The sequence below is a fragment of the Phocoena phocoena genome, chromosome 17 (assembly GCF_963924675.1).
Source record: "Phocoena phocoena chromosome 17, mPhoPho1.1, whole genome shotgun sequence".
In the NCBI taxonomy this organism is placed as follows: domain Eukaryota; kingdom Metazoa; phylum Chordata; class Mammalia; order Artiodactyla; family Phocoenidae; genus Phocoena; species Phocoena phocoena.
The window spans coordinates 28167034-28189848 of NC_089235.1; the positions used below are offsets into that span (position 1 = coordinate 28167034).

The window sequence follows — 22815 nt, forward strand, 5'->3', positions numbered from 1 at the left end:
AGCCAACTTGTTGATCAATTACATTTTCAAAATTATACAATTTTAATAATTTTATTTCCATGTTCACACTCAAAAATGACCAATTTAGATACTAAATTGTATGGTCACTCTAACTATAACCTTTTATGACTACTTTTTACCTTCAACAGCCATGTTGAGTCCTGAAATTTCAGATAATACATTCACTAATTCATTGTATTAAGTCATTCATGCATTCGACAAACACTTATTAAGTCCCATCTATTAGTCAAATATTCTAAGTTCTTTGAATATATTTGTGAACAAAACAGACAAAGATCCCTGACTCATGGAGCAAACATTTTACCATGGGGGTGGGGGGTGGTTCATCTAGCAACAAACGATAGACATAATAAGTAATAAATTGTATCACATATTTGCAGAGGATAAATACATTGGAAAACAAAAATGAAAGTAGGGTAATGGGGATTCTGAATGTGAGAAGTGTAGGGAAATGAAATGTCACAACATTAAACAGGTAAGAAAGGTAACATTTAAGCAAAGATTTGAAGGGATTCGGGGAGTTCACCATGGGATTATCTACGGGGAGAGGAAGCTGGGATAGAGGAAGCAGCTAAAGCAAAGAGCAGGGATGTACCTGACCTGCTTGAAAAACAACAAGGAGACCAGTATAACTGGAGAAGAGAATCCTGGGGAGTGTAGTGGAATATGAGGTGTGGAGGGCAAGAGAGGGAATTAGGTTGGATAGAGGGAGAGTAAGATACAGGTGGAATATTTTTTTTTTGCAATATCACTTTTTGTTTTCTTTTTACTGTCTTCTTTACAAAAGTATAAGCACCATGAAGAGGGTACTTTTTCTCTTGTCAGCATCTATGTAACCTAGGCTTACCGTAGTGCTTTACCCTATAAATGAGTGAGGTCCCATTTTTGTTGTCTAGAAAAGTATTGTTTATGAGTTACTCCTAGAACTACATGATTTAAAAAATGCTCAAACTTGACTAACCTATAATAATTTTTAGTGAAACTGATGGAAGTACAGGCATCAGAGTATATTTTAATCTAAATTGCCTTCAAAAATAAATCATGACAATATAACAAATTAAAAATATATTTTGATACATATGGCAAAAAAGATTTATGCTTCAATGTGAACTTTCTGAAAATTGAAGAAAATGATATCAATATACATAGAAGAAAACCATCGTATAATGGCTCAGTAAATGTACTTAACTTCCAATAACAAAAATGGAAATATTCTTGGTGGGGGAAGAAAATTGAAGGTAGAATGTATGTTTAAATACCTGTGAACTGAGGATATATAAAAGGACTGAAGAAACGTAAATACTTTATCAATGACTTTTAAGCCAGGAACAGAAATAATGATTGAGAACTAGACTTAGAGTTAGAAAAGAGAGTCCTTTCCAAGCTGTGCTATCAAATGGTCATATGGTCTGGGTAAACCACTCTATCCTTCATGCCTAAACTTTTTTATAATAAAAGGACATGCTTGCCTCTTAAAAAAAAAGAAAATCTATAATTTATTGTGCTGGTGTGGCTGTTTTGTTTTGGTTGTTTACTCTCGTGAGGAGTGACAAGTCATTTTAGTATTATGAAAATTTGCTCAGCTTCTGATCAGAAGCTCTGGATTCCAACTTCACTTCTGCTACGATACGCGGGCCTCTCACTGTTGTGGCCTCTCCTGTTGCGGAGCACAGGCTCCGGATGTGCAGGCTCAGCAGCCATGGCTCACGGGCCCAGCCACTCCGCGGCATGTGGGATCTTCCCTGACCGGGGCATGAACCTGTGTCCCCTGCATCGGCAGGCGGACTCTCAACCACTGTGCCACCAGGGAAGCCCAAAAGTCTTTTAATCCTTTCCAAAATTTCCGTTCATTTAGAATTGTATTCACTATCTGTTCTCACACTTAAGATCAGTGATGTATAGGCAACAATCTGGATCAGAAGCATACAGAGTTGGTAAGGATGCCATAATGTCACAAAATATCTTTTTACAAAACCTTCCTGTTGGTGGTAGAACATTCGAAGAAATAATGCAGAACACTGATGTTTATACTATAATATGATCCACAAAATTATTTTTGCGGTTTCATTGTCTGATAAGGGCAACACATCACAAAGCATTTAGTAAAAGCCATCTGATATAAGGAATTCCAGTTCTGCAAACGGGTATGTATTTTCCAAGAATCTCCTTGGGATGATACTGATTTCCTTCCAGGTGGAATACTTTTATCCTCTAAATATTTTTTTTCTTAATAATATCAAGATTTTTTTTATCTGATTAAATCTCATATGTTCTTTTATCTTAGCTTGGCTTTGTTATTCAATATCAGATAAACCATATCTTTCTGGTTTTTGATGAAGGATCTTAGATTCTTTGTATTAGCTTGATTTCTTGCTCTGTCTTTCATGTTTGCATTCTCAATCAAAGAGTTCTTTGAAATTGTGTTTTCTCATAGAATTTTAGCAGTAAGATTTAATTTAATGGATTTCTACTTTATACGTGCTCATGGAGACTTTATGAAAGATTCATCTTTTTATTTTAATAAATGAAATTATGAAATATTTTGGTGTTTTGCCAATAAATTATGTCTTGCCAAAAGCAATAGATTTAATTTTAATTGAAAAGTCAAACTTTATCTATAGGACAAGATGTTTGGAGTGAGAACTCCTGAGCTCAGAGTCTTGACACCACTACTTATTAGCTAAGTTACTTTGTGCAAAAACTCATACTTTCTCAACTTCAATTTGTATAAGTGGGAATTGACAATAGGACCCATGGCCCAAGATTATTGTGATGATTATTTTTTAATGTATGTGAAAATGTGATCAACTGTTAAATGATACACAAATACTAGCAACTACTATCATCATCAAAGATGAGGTTAGAGTAGCATTATTACATTCTAAACCTTTAGACAAGCATTTTTCAAGTTTCTTCCCTAAAGCCACTGTTTTTATGCTCAGAATTCTTATTATGCTCTTTTCAAAACAGTTAAAAAATAAAGTTCTTAAAAGATAATTGAAGGAAGGGATTTAAGCTAAATGTATTATATAGCCATGTGTCTTAAACTTCAATGTGCATAGCAATCACCCGGGTGTCCTGTTAAAATGCAGATTCTGATTCATTAGATCTGGGAGGAAACCTGGATTCTGCATTTCTAACAGCTTCCTACATGATACAGATAGATGCTGATTGTCTGCCAACCAAACTTTGAGTATCAGATTTGTATACTACTCTCCACATAAAATGCTTTTAACTACCTAACATTAGCTTTGGCATTTCATCATATTTATGAATTATAAAATGCATATCACTGTAGCATTGGTGTTTTAAACACTGAATACAAAGCCACCACAAAAAGGACCTGAGAAAATAAGTTCATATATACACATATGGAAAGAGAGACATTAGAAAAGGAAGAAAACAAAAAGAAGCAATACTCAAATCTTGGGGTCTACTTTACTTCACTGATTGAGATCTGAGCTCCTAAAGAAGTTGATAATCTAGACTCTCTGTTCATTGAATTTTATTTTCCTTACAGAATATTTTTTCCCCAAGTATGAAACTAAATAAACTCTTGGGATACAAAGAAATCAATAGTGTTAAGTCTATGAATTTATAATGAACATATGGCTAAGATTATTTTTCACTAGGTATTTTTATATTAATTATCATAACAGTTGTCTCCACTATTGATGTCAATAGATCATTAGATGTATTTATAAAATTGTTAATCAAGGTTCTAAATATATTCATGATGCTGCTGGAACATTTATCCAAATTTTGTATTTTATTCATTTGGTTTCTAGAGGTTTTATCTCTTAATAAAACATGTTGCTCTTCATTTTTACCTTTGTGGAGATTTGTAGAGATGGTCGTGGAATATAAAAATGCATTCTTCAAAAAATGTATCCAAGATTATATGAGATAAAATGATAGAAAAAAATCATCCAAGTTGAAAGTTTTAAGAATTAAGTAAATTCCAGTTTGATGATTGTTACCATTTGGTTTTTGCTTTACACCTGTTTGAAAATATGTTTGTGTTTTCTGCTAAATTACTTTAAACTAGACGTTTATTAAACACACACCAAAGCCACAAAGTTTCATCTAGTTTCATGGCTACTTATGCCTCAAGGCAAATCAAAGGTATTTTTACAATCAGCTAATGGAAGTTTCAATGGGAACAACAAAGTTAAACAAAAAAAAGAACAGAAGTAAGCTGAGGGTTTTGCAGAGTTTGCTGATAGATGTGGTTTTATGAAACTGCTAACATTATAACTGGGGTTTTGGGAGAAAACCACTTCATTTACCAACAATGGACACTTAACGGCATTCTCAGCAATAGAAGACAGGGCAGCACATTCACAAAGTACAAAGTCTACATCTTTATTGTGGCATTCACCACATTTACTATGGTTAGCTGCAGGTTTACCTTTCTCTGCGATATCCTGGGAACAGAAACAGCATTTATATCTATTTACCCAATACTTAGCACAGTATCTGGCACATTCTGTACGTTCAGTAATTATTTGATCAATGAAAGTGAATGATTTGTATCATCTCTATTTTCTTTGTAATATAACCATTATGTAATAGACATAAATAAAAATGGGCATTCAAGTATATATGTCCAATTTTTTTACTTCAGTTTCTATTGGGAAAAAAATCTGTTTGGATCTAAATAAGTCACATGCAATGATCAGACTTACCAGTTAATTAGTAATAAGTTCAAGTTTCCATTTTTATTTGTCCTTGCAGACCAAGCCTGGAAGCATTACAGTATTTTCTGGTAACAAATGGGAATCTGGCCAACCAGTGATCTTTGCATTAGCATTCTAATAACCAGAGGCCAGTGTGCCATAGTGTTGTGTCAGAACTAATTTATGAAACTACATCCAAAGGCTCATTAAAATTGTCACAATTCAGTGACTGCCCAGTGAAATTAGACTACAGTTTCATTCCCATTAACAGAGAATATTTTAACATACTATTAAGGACATATTTCAAGTGGTGAAACTAGCTTTGATTCTGTGAAGGGAAAAACAACAAAATTAGAAAGCCATTTACTTTTGTGCAAAATTGGTTCCACTCTCAGATTTAGGCTTAAAATGCTTCAAATGGTCATATTTTAGAACATATACTTGCCTCTCCAAGTCTGGTGCATTTTTCTCTTAGAGTAAAAGCACTTCTGGGCAGCTCTATCAAACCACAGGGTTGTGAACCTACATGGACAAGAAATCTCAAGCAGCTCAGTTGAAAGTCAAATGTGTCTCCCCCACTGCTGCCAGACAAATCTCCCTGCAGCATTTCTTTAATCATACATCTTCCTCCATGATGCCAAAACTCCTGGGGACTCAGAATATATTAATTTACAGGCTGCTTTCCACAGCCAAATCAGATTTAAGTGGCATAAAAAATGTGGCATCCAAAGTCTGGTTAAGAGCAATGAGATAGTAGGAAAAGTTCTAGAACATGAGTCTGGTGCAGCTCTGGTCCAACTCTCAATCATCTCTTGCAGAGCAGGGGCAGGGTATCCCCTCTCCTACTAGTTCAGTGCCTCGCACATGGGTTGTACTCAGTAATAAAGACTGCTGTAGTGAAATGAGCTGATGATATTATTATAAAAGCCATTTAATTTCTCAGTATCACAAACATCTATATACATGACATGGTAATAATGATCCCTGTTCTACTTATTTCACAGGATTGTTCTCAGGATCTAAGCTAATAATAACTGCAAAAGCACTTTTTAGTGGTATGGTACTTATAGTAGGATAATGTATGGTTTTATGCATTAACTTGTCAAACATAACAGCCTATTTTCTTTATTTCCTGAATTTTTATTCAATGGAACAGTAATGAATCCCTAGATCTTCCAAATGTGAAGGATAAAAGACTGAATGACTTTTCCTGGCAGTCTATATGCCATAGCTGAATTATTTAAACTTTTATTTAAACCGGGGGAAGGAAACAAAACAAAAAACTCCCAAGAATAAAGGTATCATTTTTAATTAATTTATTTAGAAAAATATTTCTTTTCATTTGTTTCTCCATCTAAAAAATAACACTGGTAATGTGGACGACTTATTATACTGTAAGTTAGATGTCACTTCAATATCAAGGCTAAATTTCTCTAGAAATAAGAGAATATTCCAAATTGAAAACATGGCAAAGAAATAAATGTGAAATATTTTTCTAAACATTTCACGGTATCTCATAAACCAGTGTTCTGGGGGCACTCTGTTTTGCTGGATGTTAACAGGTGTGCTATCCAAAAAATACTCGCTTTCTCTCTTTTATATATATATATATTATATATATATATATATATATATATATATATATATATGAAAGCATTTGCGTTAAACATAACTGAATGTTTCTGTTTTCAGAATCTTTTCTTTTAATATGCATTACAAATACCTGAGAAAGGGATACATTATTGCATTTTTACCAGATTTATTTTACCGTGACTTATGTATTTGGCAACATTCTTATTAACACCTTCTAAAACATTGTTTAGATAAATATCACTTTAGGAAATGTTCTGACAAAGTGTGTTTGGCTGGACACACTACAACTCATGCAAGGACACACCTTCTGGCTTGTATGAATTTAGTTAACTGATGGATCCCTTGAGCACCTACTGTATCAACAGCCCTCTGCAGGATGTTAACTAAAGGGCATAAGATGTTGAGTGAAGTTATGACTGCCTTTTAGAAGTCCAAAGTCAAAGGGAAAAAACACTCAGTAGTCAGTGCTGTGGGAACGATGTAATGAAGTAAAATGGGAGTGCAAAGAGGGAGAGTCACGTCTGTTTGGGTGTAGAATTGGAGGTATCTTCCCAAGAGTCAAAAGCACAAAATGATTGAATGCTTTTACTATCATCTTTAGTAGTACCCTAACAAGAATTGGTCAAATAAATATATTTGCATGTGTTGGGTATCCTTTTCAAGGGTGATGTTTTAGAACAGTACCTGTCTCCACTCGCCTCATCTCATTTACCTCAAATCAGAATAGGTTCAGCTCCTTGACTTTTTCAGTTCTGTGACTTTATAGTTATTTCTATCATGGTATTGACTTCACTTATTTAGTTTAAAAATAAAGAAGAAAAGAAAATTGATTAAATTTTAGAGCATTTAATATACTTTAAGTAATTTACTATGAAAAGGTAGCTAGTAGCCCAACAGGATATTTTTCAATTATTTGAATCTGAAATTTAATATTAGAAGGATAATTTGAGTACATTTTAATTTTTTCTTCACACTTTTCCATGCTCACTTGAAATATTGAAACTTCAAAATAGATACAGGGTCTGTCCTATAAGCCTCATGGTTGGTTCTTACAGAGGCTCATAATGTCATATGAGAAAATGCAAATACCTCATCTCCCTCCATATGGAGGTCTGCTGTCTCCAGTCATCTCCTAGTCATGGGTAAAGCTTTAGCTCCCTTCTGCTGTATTCCTATGCCTGGACAGAGTTGGGGGAGTCCCTCTACACAGGTGTGATGTCTAGTGAACCTGTTACCAACCAGGGTTCTTGACCTCCTTAATCAACAGAATGTGATCAGAGGCCAGACAGGAAATTCAGGCAAAGCTTTGGTGGGCCTACTTCCCTTGCTTGCTCGTTTGCCCGGGGTGGGGTCAGGCGAGCTGCTTACTTATATGGGATGAAGGTAGGGGTGTGTCCAGGGTTCAGGCCACAAGGGTGGCTTCGGGGGGGGGGAGCCCACTCCTTTCTTTATGTTGTGTTCAAGGGCACGTGCAGTACCCTGCTTTTGCTCCTGATGCCCTGCTTTTGCTTCTGGCTCTCCAGAAGTGGTAGTTGGTCTTTTTGGTCTTTTTGGTCTCTTTGTGTCTTGTTGTCCAGAATTTGCCCCAATTGTGCTTGCACACAATTATTTTTAGTCTCTTATAGTTTCTTTGTATTTTGTTGCTTGAGGAGACATTTGTCCAGGTACAAATATTGCAGCACTGCAGCAAAGGGTCCCAGCTCCCAGCCTGTCTCAGACCCAAACAGAAACTCTTCAAGAGACTTCTTTCTAATGGTGCTTATCTAATTTTACCAACCCCCTCTATGAGAATATGATTCTAATACTCAAATAACAGAGTCCACCAGCTTGGTATATAGGTACATCTATAGGCATTTCTGCATAACAAGTAGGAATTTAACTAGGAATTTTTGGTCCATCTCAAAAGAATTTACTAAGAATGATTAAACTTACATCCTTCCTTGAGGATAGTATAAGATTTCTAAATATTAGTATTAAGTATGAATCTGTATGCAAACTCAGGAATTTGAGAAATAACACTTTATATTTTATATCTCAACATTTTACTCCAAAGTCCCTATCTTGTGAGAGTGGCAGAAAATTCAACCTTGGTCATTCTTCCTCTTGTCTTGCCTGTGGGTGCCTTGCACAGTGCCAGGACAATCAGGGAAGAAAGTCTCAGGAGGTCTCTCTGTAGCTGACCAAAAAGTTCAATGTTAAGAAGCCATTTACACTGCTTTTAGGCTTCCTTCAAGGCCAACAGCTCTTGAGATAATGAGAACCTGAGCCTTGGCTTCCAAATAAGCTGAGTTTTTCCAAAAACACAATTAAATCTTGTATTTATAAAGTTCAATACAAAGGAAATACTCATTCATCCAGACCCTGGCAACGCTTCATGTTCACTGATTAATTGAGCTCACTGCCCCCTGTCCCTTCTCCCCTGCCTCTCTCACCTCATCCCCGTCCACTAATACCAAGTTATAGATGATCTTCACTATAGCAGGGTAAAATATATAAATTTGCATATTTAAGCATACATTTATGCTTATATATAAACATTCAAAGAAAAATTATGCACGTGAACACTATTCAGTGTCTGTAAGGAACAAAGGTTTTCTGCATTTTCTGTTACCTTTGAACAGATGCTGATGTCTGGAAATACTGAGTTTAGCAACTTTCCATAGAAGGCTTTCCATTGTATGTATTGGTTGTCAAACTCAGAACCACTGGCTACATATTATTTCAAAAATGGATGTTATAATACTTGTATTGATAGACTTAAATCTCAAGTTTTTTTATTTACTTAGAATATCTTTATATTTTCAGTTCAAAAGTAATGGAGTCTAAGCTAGAGACACACATATTGTGTCATGATATTTCATGGACATGTACTCTCTAGCATCACTGTGAAGCTTATAAAAATAATAGAAATCTTCATTTGTTTCACTCACTTTTTTTGTTCCAACTCTATCATATCTGAAAGGTTTAGACAGCCTAGATCTTTGTTGGGCCCTATTACAAATTATACAAGAGTCAGTGTCTTTATAATTCATTCTCAGGACTGTCCTCAACTCAGAATCCAAAATAATTCCCCACTCAAATCAGATGTAAAGTTCTAATTGGAGTCTCTAACAATCTTCTCACATCCACTAATCCATCCTCCCAACTGCTCTTCTTTTCTTCTAGTTTCCCACTCACAATCTCTGCTGAAACCCTTGTTCACAAAAATCCACTGGCTCTGATCTGAATATTTATCAACACACACCTTACCATCTTTGTTACCAATATTTCTGTAATTCTTTATCAGTTACTATCAAATTTAAAAAATTGTGTATATATATTGAATTTAAATATACAAATAAAAATTAAATGTGTATATATAATTTATGTATATATATATATTTATATACAATAAAATTTGTAATGTATTTGTTATACAAAATGATGCTATACTGTAAACTTACTTTCCTACTATCCGGTTTAAGAAATAGTACATTATGATTAACTTCGAAGTCCCTCAGATGTCCTTCCCAAGTCCCACACCCTTATCTGCCCCTTTAGAGGTAACCTTCATCTTGAATTCATTGCTTATTTCTGCTTTCTTTTCTTAGTTTTATTACCTGTATTTTCATTCCTATGCAGCATATTGTTAAATTTGTATTTTTATTAGCATAAAAAGACTCAGTCTGTCAGTTTTTCCATGATATTATTTTTTGCTCAGTGTCACATTCCTTGAGATTCATCAATGCATCAGTATTGTTGCCAATGGCTCTAAGTTTCTCTCTCTCTATCTCTCTCTTTCTCTCTCTCTTCTGCTGTATAGTATTCCATTGTGTAAATATATCAAAATTCATTTACCCAGTTACCTGCCAATGGATATTTGTGTTTTTCCATGATTTTTTCCTATTTTACTGTACTGCAATAAACATTCTTGTACTTATCTTAAGGTACACACATTCAAGAGTTTCTATAGGGGCATGCCTCCTGGTTCATAGGGTTTGAGCATTTTAAGTTTATTATAAACTACCAAATTATTTTCCAAAATAGTTGTACTAATTTATGTTTATACCTGCAATGTATACATGTGTGAGTTGCTCACCAAAACCTCACCAACTCATGATATTGTCAGACTTTGTAAATTGTTGTAAATCCAATGGGTATCAGTTGTACATCATAGTGTTTTCATTTGCACTTACCATTACTACTGAGATTGAGAGTCTTTTCATGTGTTTATTCAGCATTCATATTTCCCTTTCTATAAAGTGTCCTTACTAGTTTTTGCCCAATTTCCTATTTGGTGGTTTGTCTCTGTTTCCTATTAGATGAATGAATATATATTCCAAAAACAAATCCTTTGTCAAGGATTCCTTCATCTAATTTGTGTCTTTTCTTTTCATTTTTTTATGTGACTTTGGATGGGCAGAAATTCTTAATTTTAATGTAGTAGAATTTATCATTCTTATAGTCTAAGGCTAGTGCTTTTTATGTCTTGTTTAAGATTATCCTTCCATACTCTGATCTCATAAATATATTCTATTATATTTCCTCCTAAAAGTTTTATATTTTTGCCTCTTACATTTAGGTTTTTAATCCAATAAGTAATTTATTTTTCTGTGTGATGTAAGTTAGAGGTCCAATTTCATATGTGTTGTTGCAGCCTAGCTTTTACCCCTTCATCTGCTGTGCCAGCTTTATCATAATTCAAGTATCCATATATGTGTATGTCAGTTGGGGGGTTCTGTACTCAGTTCCATTTGTTCATTTTCTTTGTACCAAAACTGTAGTCTTAATTACTACAGCTTAAAAATAAATCTTGATAAGGTAAGTTTGCCAATTTTTTTCTTATGTATATAATGGCTATTTTGATGTTTTGCTCTATCATATAAATTTTAGAATCAACTTGTCAAATTCCACACAGACACAAAAAGAGTATTTGGGGATTTTATTGAAAATACATAGAATCAATAAATCAACTTGGGGAGAAATTAAATATTTATTATATCAAGTCTTCCAATTTCTCTTCTTATGTAAGGTAACTGTAAAATCCCCATAAACAGTTTTATAATTTTCTCCATAAACATCTTTAAAATTTTGTAATGTATTTACCCTTAGTTACTTTATTTTTATGCTATATAAATGGCAAATTATATATTTAAATATGTATTGCTATGTAGCGGTATGCAATTAAATTTTGTATATTGGCTTTAACTCCAACAAACTTACTAAACTCTCTTACTAATTGTAGTAATTTGTGGATGCTTTGGAGTTTTTATGTGGACCCACATATTATCAGCAATTATGACAGTTTCATTTCTTCTTTCCCATTTCTGATGTTGTTTTCCTGTCTTACTTCACTGACTACAATATCCAGTACAATGTTATATAGAGTTGGTGATAGTGAATGCCTTTTTTTATTTTTTAACATCTTTATTAGAGTATAATTGCTTTACAATGGTGTGTTAGTTTCTGCTGTATAACAAAGTGAATCAGCTATATGTGTACATATATCCCCATATCTCCTCCCTCTTGTGTCTCCCTCCCACCCTCCCTATCCCACCCCTCTAGGTGGACATAAAGCACCTGGCTGATCTCCCTGTGCTATGTGGCTTTTAAATCCCTTGATCCTAAAGAAAATGTGCCCTGTGTCTCACTATTAACCATGGATTTTATATAGATACTCTTTGGGAGGTGAAAGAAGTTTCCTTCCCTTCTTTTTTTTTTTTTTGCGGTATGTGGGCCTCTTACTGTTGTGGCCTCTCCCATTGCCGAGCACAGGCTTCGGACGCGCAGGCTCAGCGGCCATGGCTCACGGGCCCAGCCGCTCCGCAGCATGTGGGATCTTCCCGGACCGGGGGCACGCCCCTGCATCGGCAGACGGACTCTCAACCACTGCGCCACCAGGGAAGCCCTCCTTCTCTTCTTAGTTAAGGATTTTCCCACATATGGATGTTGAATTAGATGAGCATATGTTTCCTATCCTTTAATGTTAAAGATGACTAACAAGAACCTACTGTATAGCACAGGGAACTCTACTCAGTACTCTATAATGACCCATATGGGAATAGAATCCAAAAAGAGTGGATATGTATATATGTATAATTGATTCATTTTACTGTACAGCCGAAACTAACATAACATTGTAAATCAACTATACACCAATAAAAATTAAATTAAAAAGAGATGACATTGTATTTCATCTAGACATTTTCGTTGGTTTTACTGATGGGTGGCTCATCCATCCCCAGACAGCATATTTAGTCCCCTGTACAAGAAATAGAACTCTGCCTTTGTCTTCTGTCAGCATAATGTCCCTCACTTCTTTCAAAGTTTTCTTGAAGTTCACCTTCTTTAGATTTTCTTTTTTTATCATCCTCTTAAAAGTTTAACTTTATTAAATCAAATTGTTTATGTCATTTCCCAAGCCTTTACCACCCAACCTCATAACAGTTTTACACATTTTTTTTAAGATTAGGATTGGTCAATTATTTGAAAATACTCTTTTGTCATGTACTTAAGCATCTTCTTGTCTTATCTTAGAGACTTTATTATAGTTTTAGTTCATGAAGACAAGAGATGTGCTCTTTATTCCTTCTGATCACGCCAGAACTCTGTAACTGCACATTCCAGTTGCTGAGTGCGTTTTGTTGTTTCCTCAGTAAAGCTGGTATACTTTACAGTTCCACCCTTCTAACACTCGGAGAAGATATCACCAAAGAAAATATAACAATTCCTCTTAGGAACAAAGCTTTATTCCACGAAAATGTTTATACAAACTGAGACGTTCCTGGCAAAACTCCAAATCAGTAAGATATCTCAATCTCTCTCTCTGTCTCTCACTCTTCCTATTTTTAGTAAGAATTCCTGATCCCCCACCTTGTTCAACATTTTTTTCATAGTACTTTTCACCTTCAGATATGTTACATAGCTTTCTTATTTGTTATGTTTGTGGTTTAATATCTATCTCTCAAGCCCCCTCCCCATAGAAGATAAGCCCCACGAGGGCATGGATCTACCCTGTTTGGTGCATGATGTATCTCAAACAGTGCCTAGCCTAGAGGAGTTGCTCAATAAATACCTGTGAATGAATGAATGGCATATAACATTTGCATGGACAAATGACAAAAATAAAAATACTTCATGATTTACTTTTCTCAAAAGGTTTAATATTTTCTTAATCAGAACTATTTTATTTTATGCTTTCAGATATCAACATGGCAGGAGAACCCAAACCATACAGACCAAAACCTGGAAATAAGAGGCCCCTTTCTGCACTTTATAGGTAAGTAAGCAAGCACTATTTTATGATATGTAGTAGTGAAAAATTCTTGCAACTTTAAAAGGCAATATAACCTATAAGGAATCAAATATTTTGAAGAACAATTCTAACTGGCATAAAGTACAACAAAATGCTGGTGGCCAACATATAAATATATCAAGCAGCATTGGCAGCGACCTTACCTAACCTTTTCATCTTTGCTTAAACAGCCCTTCTACAAGATATTCCTCTAATAAAATCTAATAAAAATCTCCCATGACTCTACCTAACAAGTGGTGGAAAGGTTAATATTTGTTAACTACTGCATGCCATGTACTACACATATTTTACATATGCTATTTAATTTAATTTAATTTTCACAGCAATCCTGCAATGTAGATATTGCCACTCTTCATCTTACAGATCAAGAGCCTGATATGCAGTTTCTTAGAGATCTTTCCTAGGTCACACCACTGATAAGTAATGGTGCCAACACTCAAACTCATGCTTTCTGATGCCATGCCCTCATGCCCTGAGTTCTTTCCAACAGATCACTCAGCCTCTTTGTCACAAATGACATGTTCATTTCATCTCCATTTCACCAAAAAACAAATACAATCCTTCTCATTTCTAGAGAGGCATTAACAGTTCCTTTAAACTTTCCTCATATATTTGGATCTGAGTCAACTTAACACTCTGGTATTTCTCCTCTACATGCCCCAGTTTATCAGTGTGTATGCCTGTAATCTCAATTCCAGGTAGACGGAGTAGACTACACTTAGCATCTCTATTGTTCTAAATATACTTCTATTAGGTTATGGAAAATTCAGTTGATTTGGAGAAGACGTCAAGATTAACCTCATGGAAATTTTGGTTCCTTTAAAAACAGCTACTTAAAAAAAAAATAGTGCTCTGCCACTAAGCCATATGTCCCACTTCATGTAGCTTTGCCATTGGTTTTTGTAATCTAAGTGCTGACTTTGCATCTCTCTCTGTTAAATTCCCTTTTGTTAGACTTAGCCAATTGTTCCAGGCTATTGAGATCTCCTATCATCCAATTTATTTGGTCCTGTCCCAGATACATAATCTTCATTCTATCAGTGTCCGCCTCCAAAAAGCTAATGTAAGTGCTGAGCAAGGCCCCCTTTTTCCTGATGTCATTTGGATAAAGAAGAATTGAGTTATACATATCAAAATTGATTATATTCTGATATAGTAGAGCAAGAAGAGTGCTCAAAAGATAGCTTGGAGCTGTTTCCTTGTCTTTGTCCTCAGAAAATTAGAAAATCTCCTTTTCAGCCACTCACAGCTTCATTTCTCGAGCTATAAAATAAAAGGGTCAGAACTAGATGAGTTCTAAGGTCCTTTTCAAGCCTAATGTCCCAGGATTCTCGAATGTATGACCATCAGCGATCTTAAAAAATACATTGGAAATATATCTTAATTGCTGTTTTCACTTTGGCTGTGTACATTTATTTAATTTTAATAAAAATTTTTATATAAAATGGGAAAGCTACAGGACTTAACAATTGTTGATAATTGGTCATAAGACAGTATTTATGTTAAAGGTCAGAGATGAAGTCATCAACAAAAGGCAAATGATGCTTTCTGTACCTTGTTTGAGGTAAAGGACAATGTTGAAAAAACTGAGAAAGGCAAATAATTTTTGATCAGATTGATTTTAAAATTTATGCATAGAGCTGCAGTTAATGCAGAACATTTGAAAAGTCATAATTTCAATTATTACCAGAAGAAGCTGTCAGTGGCTTTTATTCTCATCAAATCAAAGAGCTACCACTGTCTGTGCAATGATGTTAATTTTCATATTTTCCCTGTTCTTGGAGTGTTTCGATTTTCTTACAAGAATAGAAGCTTATGACAAGAAACAAATGCCTTTTTAACTGTTATTTCTCTATTACTAAGTTTTGCTGAATTGTGAATTCAGAAGAATTAGGAGCAGAAGTTTATTTAAATCTGATATATTGTATACAAATCATATTAGTGGGGAAATATTTATTTATCCTATTTTCATCTGTTTACACAAAAGAAGGCTGGGATGTTATGAAATTGCAAAACGATAACAGAGGGAACAAAAGAGAGTGAATGTGCAGCCAAGAAAGCCCTTTCATACATGTGCCCTCATTCTTACATAAGCTTAATAATAATAATACTTTACTTTTATGTAGACAAAATGTGTTTTCATAGTCATTATTCATCTGTTCACCACAGAACTCCACAGGGTTGGTATTTTGTGCCTTGCTTTATAGATGAGAAAACTAAGTTTCCAAGGCAATAAAGGATTTGCCCGAAGAAAGGTAACAAGATTAGGAACTGAACACTGTTTTTCAGCTTTCAACTCTAAAGACCTTGCCACTTGATCACAACTCCCTGTATTTACTGCTACCATCTAAACAATACAGATCCTAAACAGCAGAGATCCTGCCCACCAAAACCAATAATCAATTATGTTTCTGTCCATGATTATCATGCCAGCAGGTGGCAAAAGAAAGCCTGCACACTGTACGTAGCATAAGAACAAGAGTTACCACCAATCTGTGTGATCATAGGGCAAAGGTTTTGAGCTTCAAGTTCTTTATCTAACATAATAGTTGTACAATTTTTCTTGATACTGTAAAATGGAATAATTGAGATGAAAGCACTTAGCTCATTGTGGGGAATATAGTAGCAGCTTGAAAAGAGGTGGTTTCTGCTTTTCTATTTTTTACATCTTTGGGTCTGTTTCCTTATCTGTAAAATGAAAGAGCTGGAACAATTTCATTTGTTCATTCATTCTTTCATACAAGACATATTTATTGTGAGTCTACTATGGTCTAAGCACTAAGGTGGCTGTTCTTCTAGACAAATGGCACAGAAAATGCCAAGGCTGAAGGGCAAGAAGAGAGCATAATAAAATAAAAGTAAACTAATTTTATGGTTATAGGTAAGCTCTGATCTACCTTGTCCCCTAAACTACTATGTCCCTATATCTATTTACACTATTAGGGACGTCAGTAATCTGCTATCAGATTTTCTTCTTCACTTATGTCCATTTTACCTGCATCATCAACCACAAAGTAGTATTTACATAGAATATTCACTGAGGCATTGCTTTGATTTGTTACTTCTTTTAACAGGATTTTCAGTTTAGCCAAACAACCTTCACTAAGATTTTGTCATGTGCTAAGTTAACATAGAAGACACAATTTTAAAAAAACTGAGTAAAGCTTCAATATATTAATATCTTACCCATAAGTTAGATATACATATAAATAAGGAACATAAATGAAGTATGCATACATTTCTATAAGGAAATAAGTGAGAGAGTTATAGATTCTGCATGGTGGACAGGGAGTGAAAAGTCTGGGTGCCTCTCGAGCAACTTCTGAACACAGGTATTCACTCTGCAGACAAAGAGGAAGAAGGGCATGCCAGCCAGAGAACATTTGCAGGGACACAGACACAGAGATGAAGATGAGCATCTTATGGTGAGAGCTAGGATAGACCACTCGGACCACCATGCTATGGTGGCTCAGGCTGTCAGCATCCTTATCTGGCTGCTTATCAGACTAAGGACATTTGGCTGTTATTCTGCAGGCAACAAGGAGCCATTTTAATATGATGAGTGACTGGAAATGGGGTGTGAGTGAGAGTCACAGATATGTCCAAGGTTTCTAGGGGAATGATCACGTGATTCTGCCGAAGAAATAGTAAAGGCATGATGAGCAGCAGCAGGGTCATGTTTGGGGTTGGCAGAAGGAAGTAAAAAGAAATTATTGCAGTCTTGCACGTGAATCCATAGAGACAGACAATTCATTAAAATAGCACTTATAAAGAAAATGTCTCCTATTAGAGGCTATTTGTAAATGACACATAATTAATCATTTGTGAACATTCCATAAATATTGGATCTAGTCCTAATGGTGAATAGCAAATCCATTCTCTAGAAAGAATATTGTAACTTTTAATAAATTGCTGCTTCAAATGTGCTTTGTACATTACATAGTGTCTATGGTGCTGTGAAATAAAGTGAGTTTCCCAGCATGCCAAGTTCCAATTAATGCTAAACAATTGCTAAATAAGAATAACTGTATGATGGTTTTGCTTCTGCTTGCAAAAGAGACAGACCTTTCCCCTCTGATGTGAGTAAAGCTGACAACCAGAGCACACAGATATTATTTATCAGAGCTGAACAGCACAGGTTTTAACACCAAGAGGAAGCCCTCTGGGTTACCGGGAGCACAACTCAGTAAGACACATAAAACATCAAGTTTCATCCCACTCATTTCATGGATATTACTAGATATTATTCCCAAACATGGTTTTATTGTTGTATACAGTTGATTTTCAAAGCAACCTTCTCACCTCACAGAGATGGCCATGGGAATCAGGATTGCCAATGCAAGTACCTTTAAGACTCCTTAAGATTGTCACAGGATAACCTATAGTATTACCATTTTAAGATCACCACACTTAGAGGTGATAGCCATGAATGCAGGTTACATTATAGGAATGTCAATGATCAAAAAACTTTCAGAGTGTGAACCGAGCAAGGTGACTCTACAGCAAAATATCTCTGGTAATTTGTTTACCACTTGACCTACATGAGTTCTATTTTCATCCTTCATGGTAACTCTGGCACATCACGGGAAAGGGGGACCCTCGGGTGACCCACAGTGTCTCATAGAACCTTGACAATAGAAATGAAAGCAATAGAAGCTAATTTCAGCTAATACTAAATACCAAACATAATTATGGAGGAAAAATGACCCGGACATCTCCACTGCATTAACTTGCTCTGTTTGCTGAGAAATGTTTATCAATTCGCTATTGATTATTTTATTTATTTTACGTCTTCTTTTATAATGTCAAGGATAATTCACTTTCAGAAGTTTAATCCTTCCAGTGTCAGTGCCTCCCTTTGCACTGGTAAAGGCTTCCATTTCACCTGCATAGTCAGGTGAGCCACTCAGGGAGCCGTCTAGGAATGGGCTCTGTGGTTTTTAAACAGACTGTGAGGAGGACAGGGAAATGTATTCCTACCCCCTGCACTAATGCATCCTGTCCTGAAATGTATACAAGCCCAACATTGACATGCCTACAAGGTTCAACTTAAAATTCAGTTGTTGCTGGGTCTGTGTAGCAACTACGATCTCTTTTTGCTCCTGATCCAATCTTTCCTGGGCAACGAACTTACTATCAATGAAAAGTGTAGTTGCCAATATCCACAAGAGAAAATACACACAAAACAGTGCCTACTTCTAAAACTCAAAGCTGAACATCCATATATCTGGGTAACTGAGGGTGTCTTCTCTTTAATTCACACTTCCCAAGAAAACATAAAATGCTGCTGAAGCAGAAAAGGTTCCAAACACTCACTTTGTGGATGCTTCAGAATTGTGCATATGCTTGATGAAGAGAGGGTTACGTGGCCTGGATCCTAAAACTGGCAAACTTCACCAGTGGTTCGAATTGGATCTCTTATACCTTAGCTTTTCCAGCTGCATAAAGGAAGAAGAAAAGTCTCCTGAAAGACGACATGTGTTTAAGGAGCCTGGAACTGTTACAGATGTTTTCCACATTTTAGTTATTCTCATTATTATGATGATTCAAAGAAAAGGTCTATAATAAATTATTTTAAGAAGTTATTTAAAATGAGCTGTGAGCTATGATAATGTTGCTAAAATTTGCACAGTTGACTAAATAGCTTAATGTTTCTTATAACTGCCTAAAGAGGAGACTTAAAAAAAAAAAAGAATTACACTTACTTATAGTATATACCTCGTATTTCAATACTAAGTGAATGCAATTTATAAACCTTTTAATGTGAAATGTGTAAAAGAAATGCTGACACAATACCCATTAAATAGTTCTGCTGTGGGCAATTCTCTGCTAGGTTAAAGGATGACCTATTTGCAGTCTTCTGTTATGTTTTTAATGCATAAATATCCATGAATATTTTCTTGCATATAGAAAAAACATGGTACTTGTATAAGGAGACTGGATGGTACAGTCTTTGATGCAGAGAGTTCATCTCTAGGGCTTTTTGAAACATTACAGTTCTATTTGTTTGATTTGAGGCAATTTATGATAAAATCAAAGGAAGCCAAATGATACAACAAATTTTAAGAAGTAAGAGCCAAGAATGAGATATGAGTTAGGAGTGGGGCAGGTGGGTAGGATCAGGCAACTTATACTTAGAAAATGTATGTAATAATAAGGTATTAAAATTGGGCATCAAATTTATCCATGAGATTCCTAACAGTCAATGCAAAAAGGGGGTACATGATAATTTATGTAATCATCTATTAAAAGAGAGTACTCCAATCTGTGATGAGAAACTATTTTTTCCCTAATTCTCTCTTCTGAGAGAATTATTAATCGCACATGCAATCATTTAAACAGCATAGTAGATACCACCCTCAGTAGCAGTTATACAATACACATACACATGCACACACACACACACACACACACACACACAATATTTTTAAACTAATGGGAGTTTTATTATGAAGTCTCTCAACAAAAGCCAAGGATAAACTGCAATAGAACAAGCCACACAGTCTTTCTTTCTGCTTCTCCCAAAGCAGTTTACCATCCTGGGAAAAACTGCATGAAACTCAGAAAGAGTGATGCCCCCAAATGGCTAGCTCAAATTACCCACATAGCTGTATGCTGGGAGGAGAGGGCTGAGCCCTTGGTTTTCTTGTCTACGCAGTCCCAGAGACTGGAAGAAAAAAGACCATGCTTAGATGTTTTTGACCTTTCATACAGGGTCCTCTTGACCTTTTACTTAATATTCTTCCTCTGAAATTGGAAGAAATGCAAAAGGAATGATAAACCTAGCATGGGAGAGAAAGTGCTGCAATTTCACCTCATCCTCACAGTTGGCAGGTGTAGATTAAGACACACAACTCTTTTCTTCTAGCTGGTAGTTTTACCATACTTTAGAAGCTCCTGCCTGTCATGAAATAGTTGCTTTCTTTCATTTGTGAAAACAGGGTTTTCTGTTGAATCAAAGCCTACTCATCAAGAGTACTCAAGTGTTATTGTATTTGTGTTATATATTCCCCGTGCCTCACTCTGTGTTTTTCATACTTTCATGATGGAGTATTAGAGTTAGAGCACTGACAGTAACACTTCTGGTCTCCACCAGAGCATAGGAGGATGGTGAGCATCTCTCACGGCTGGGTCACTGGGGAAGTGCTCCCTGCCTGGAGGAAGGTGCTTTCTGGATTTTATCTTCCAAAAGACATCTTGCTTGGTCACAAGATGGAGTACCTTCACTATCAGTGCTGATTTCATATGTTTTCATTCTTTAATTTTTTTGATCATTACAATAACCTGGTATTTTAAGATAGCCCTTGGTAGAGAGTTTAAGGCCATGAGCTTCTAATCTAAGTTGTTTGTGCTTATTTTTGAAGAGTTAGTTTATTCCTCTTTTATCCAAAAGGGCTCATATAATTTCCATCTTCTCAATCTATACATAAATTAAAAATTCCAGAATATGTTGCCTATTCTACAAGATTACATGGAAGGGAGCATGAAAAAAAATTGAAATGTGTCTAAAGTCCTATTTTTAAACAAATCAAATTAAAGCTTAAAAAATTTTTACTGTGGGAGTGGTACCCTCTCTTTACACTGCTTTTACTATAATTAAAAACAAAATCTTCTCCAAACCCAGAAATCCTCTGCACAGTTAGTAGAGAAAGAAAATACTTATTATTGAATAAGCATTAATTCAGAATGCCATACTCATCACAGGTCATCCACTAAGAGATTGCAAAGACAGAAAGAAATCTCACTCTTTTATATCCTGAAGCAGCTATAACCCATTCATACATGTTCTCAGGATATACCATAACTATTCCTCAAGTAAGAGGCCTGACAGCACCATTCATCATGCATAGTTCATTGTAAATTCACCAGGTAATTGGGGTGGCCATCTGTGTTAACCAATTGGTAGTTGAATTTATCCAGAGGAAAATTAACCTTCTCATATCTTTGTGACAGGTAGTAGTTTCACACCTTGGAACACCTGAGTTAGACTCCTACCTTCCCACAGAAATGGGGAGATAGACATTCTATCTCCCTTGATACTTAAATTTCAAAGAGATGGCTCCTGGGTCCTAGAGAATAGACACGCCTAGGTCATAAAGCCCTATCTAATCTTCAAAATGATTTATATACACTTCAAAGAAAGAAGAAAGTCCTTAAAATGACAAGTTTTTTAAAGTAAATGCTCAAAAGGAGGAGAGGGAAATCTCTTCCCTTATTTTCAAGAGGAAGTATTAGTTTTAAGTTCTTAGGTTTTTGTATCAATTTTTTAAAGTACAATTGAGAGTGATAATTAAAGACTGACTTGTGTTAGACTGATAGAAAGCTCCTTTTATTACACTCCTGCCCCAGAGGTTAATCTTTGTACTGCTTCACTGACTGCTCCTCTGAAGCACCAGAGCTTCTGTAACATTCCCATCACACATAGGAAGATGCTTTATGACCAGACTGACTGCTTATTTTCTAACAACTGGAAAAAAAGTAAGAAGAAAAGTGTCATGATGTAGAAGAATGTCTGAGCCCATACAAAATGAAGAGAGGAGAGGATAAAATGAATATGTATAATATAGATGGATGTGATTGGATTAGTGAGAAATTAAATAGCTCTTTTTCCTCTATCATATTGTCTCACCTTTACAATGTCATTGTTTTTTTAAACCACATATGGCTATTTTATAAAATTAACAAATCCTACCATCTTTAGAAAAAAGTATCTTATAAAAAAATACTTTATAAAAGAGTATTTTCCCCTGGTCAATTAAAGTTTGAAAATATCACAAATTTTAAGGTAATAGAAAATGTTGAGTTATAGAAAGATTTATTCTAAAGTTTTAATTATAAGCAAGTTCTGCACAATAAAAAGGTGAAGTTTATAAGTTTGTTATAAACTTTGATTGGCTTTAAATATATTCATTAGAAAATAGTTCACAATTTTCTTGTAAAAATTACATAAAACTTTTGATGTCTTTGCAAGAATAATTCTTCTGACTGAGTTAAGTACTAAAAAACAAATGCTTCCTTTTCTGATATCTAGATAGATGAGGGCAAAAAAGGCAACATAGTCTCACCAGATTATCAGTCAGCTGTGTATGATAAATTCTTTGAACTAAAATTCATCCTTTTGGAAATTAATTGACTCTATTAAACTTTCAAAATTCCTTTCTAGTGGAATGATGACACGATTGATAATTCATCCTATTAGTATTGTTAAATATCAGAATAGAGCACTGA

The 22815-nt window shown here is 35.1% G+C and overlaps 1 protein-coding gene across 1 annotated transcript in view; it reads left to right on the top strand.

Moving 5' to 3' along the window:
• RALYL (RALY RNA binding protein like) overlaps positions 1-22815 on the top strand; it is an 850423-nt gene that overhangs the window by 635477 nt on the left and 192131 nt on the right. The window contains exon 3 of the mRNA XM_065895776.1: positions 13476-13551. Coding sequence (XP_065751848.1) covers positions 13476-13551 — 76 coding nt within the window. The remainder of the gene's footprint in view (positions 1-13475; positions 13552-22815) is intronic.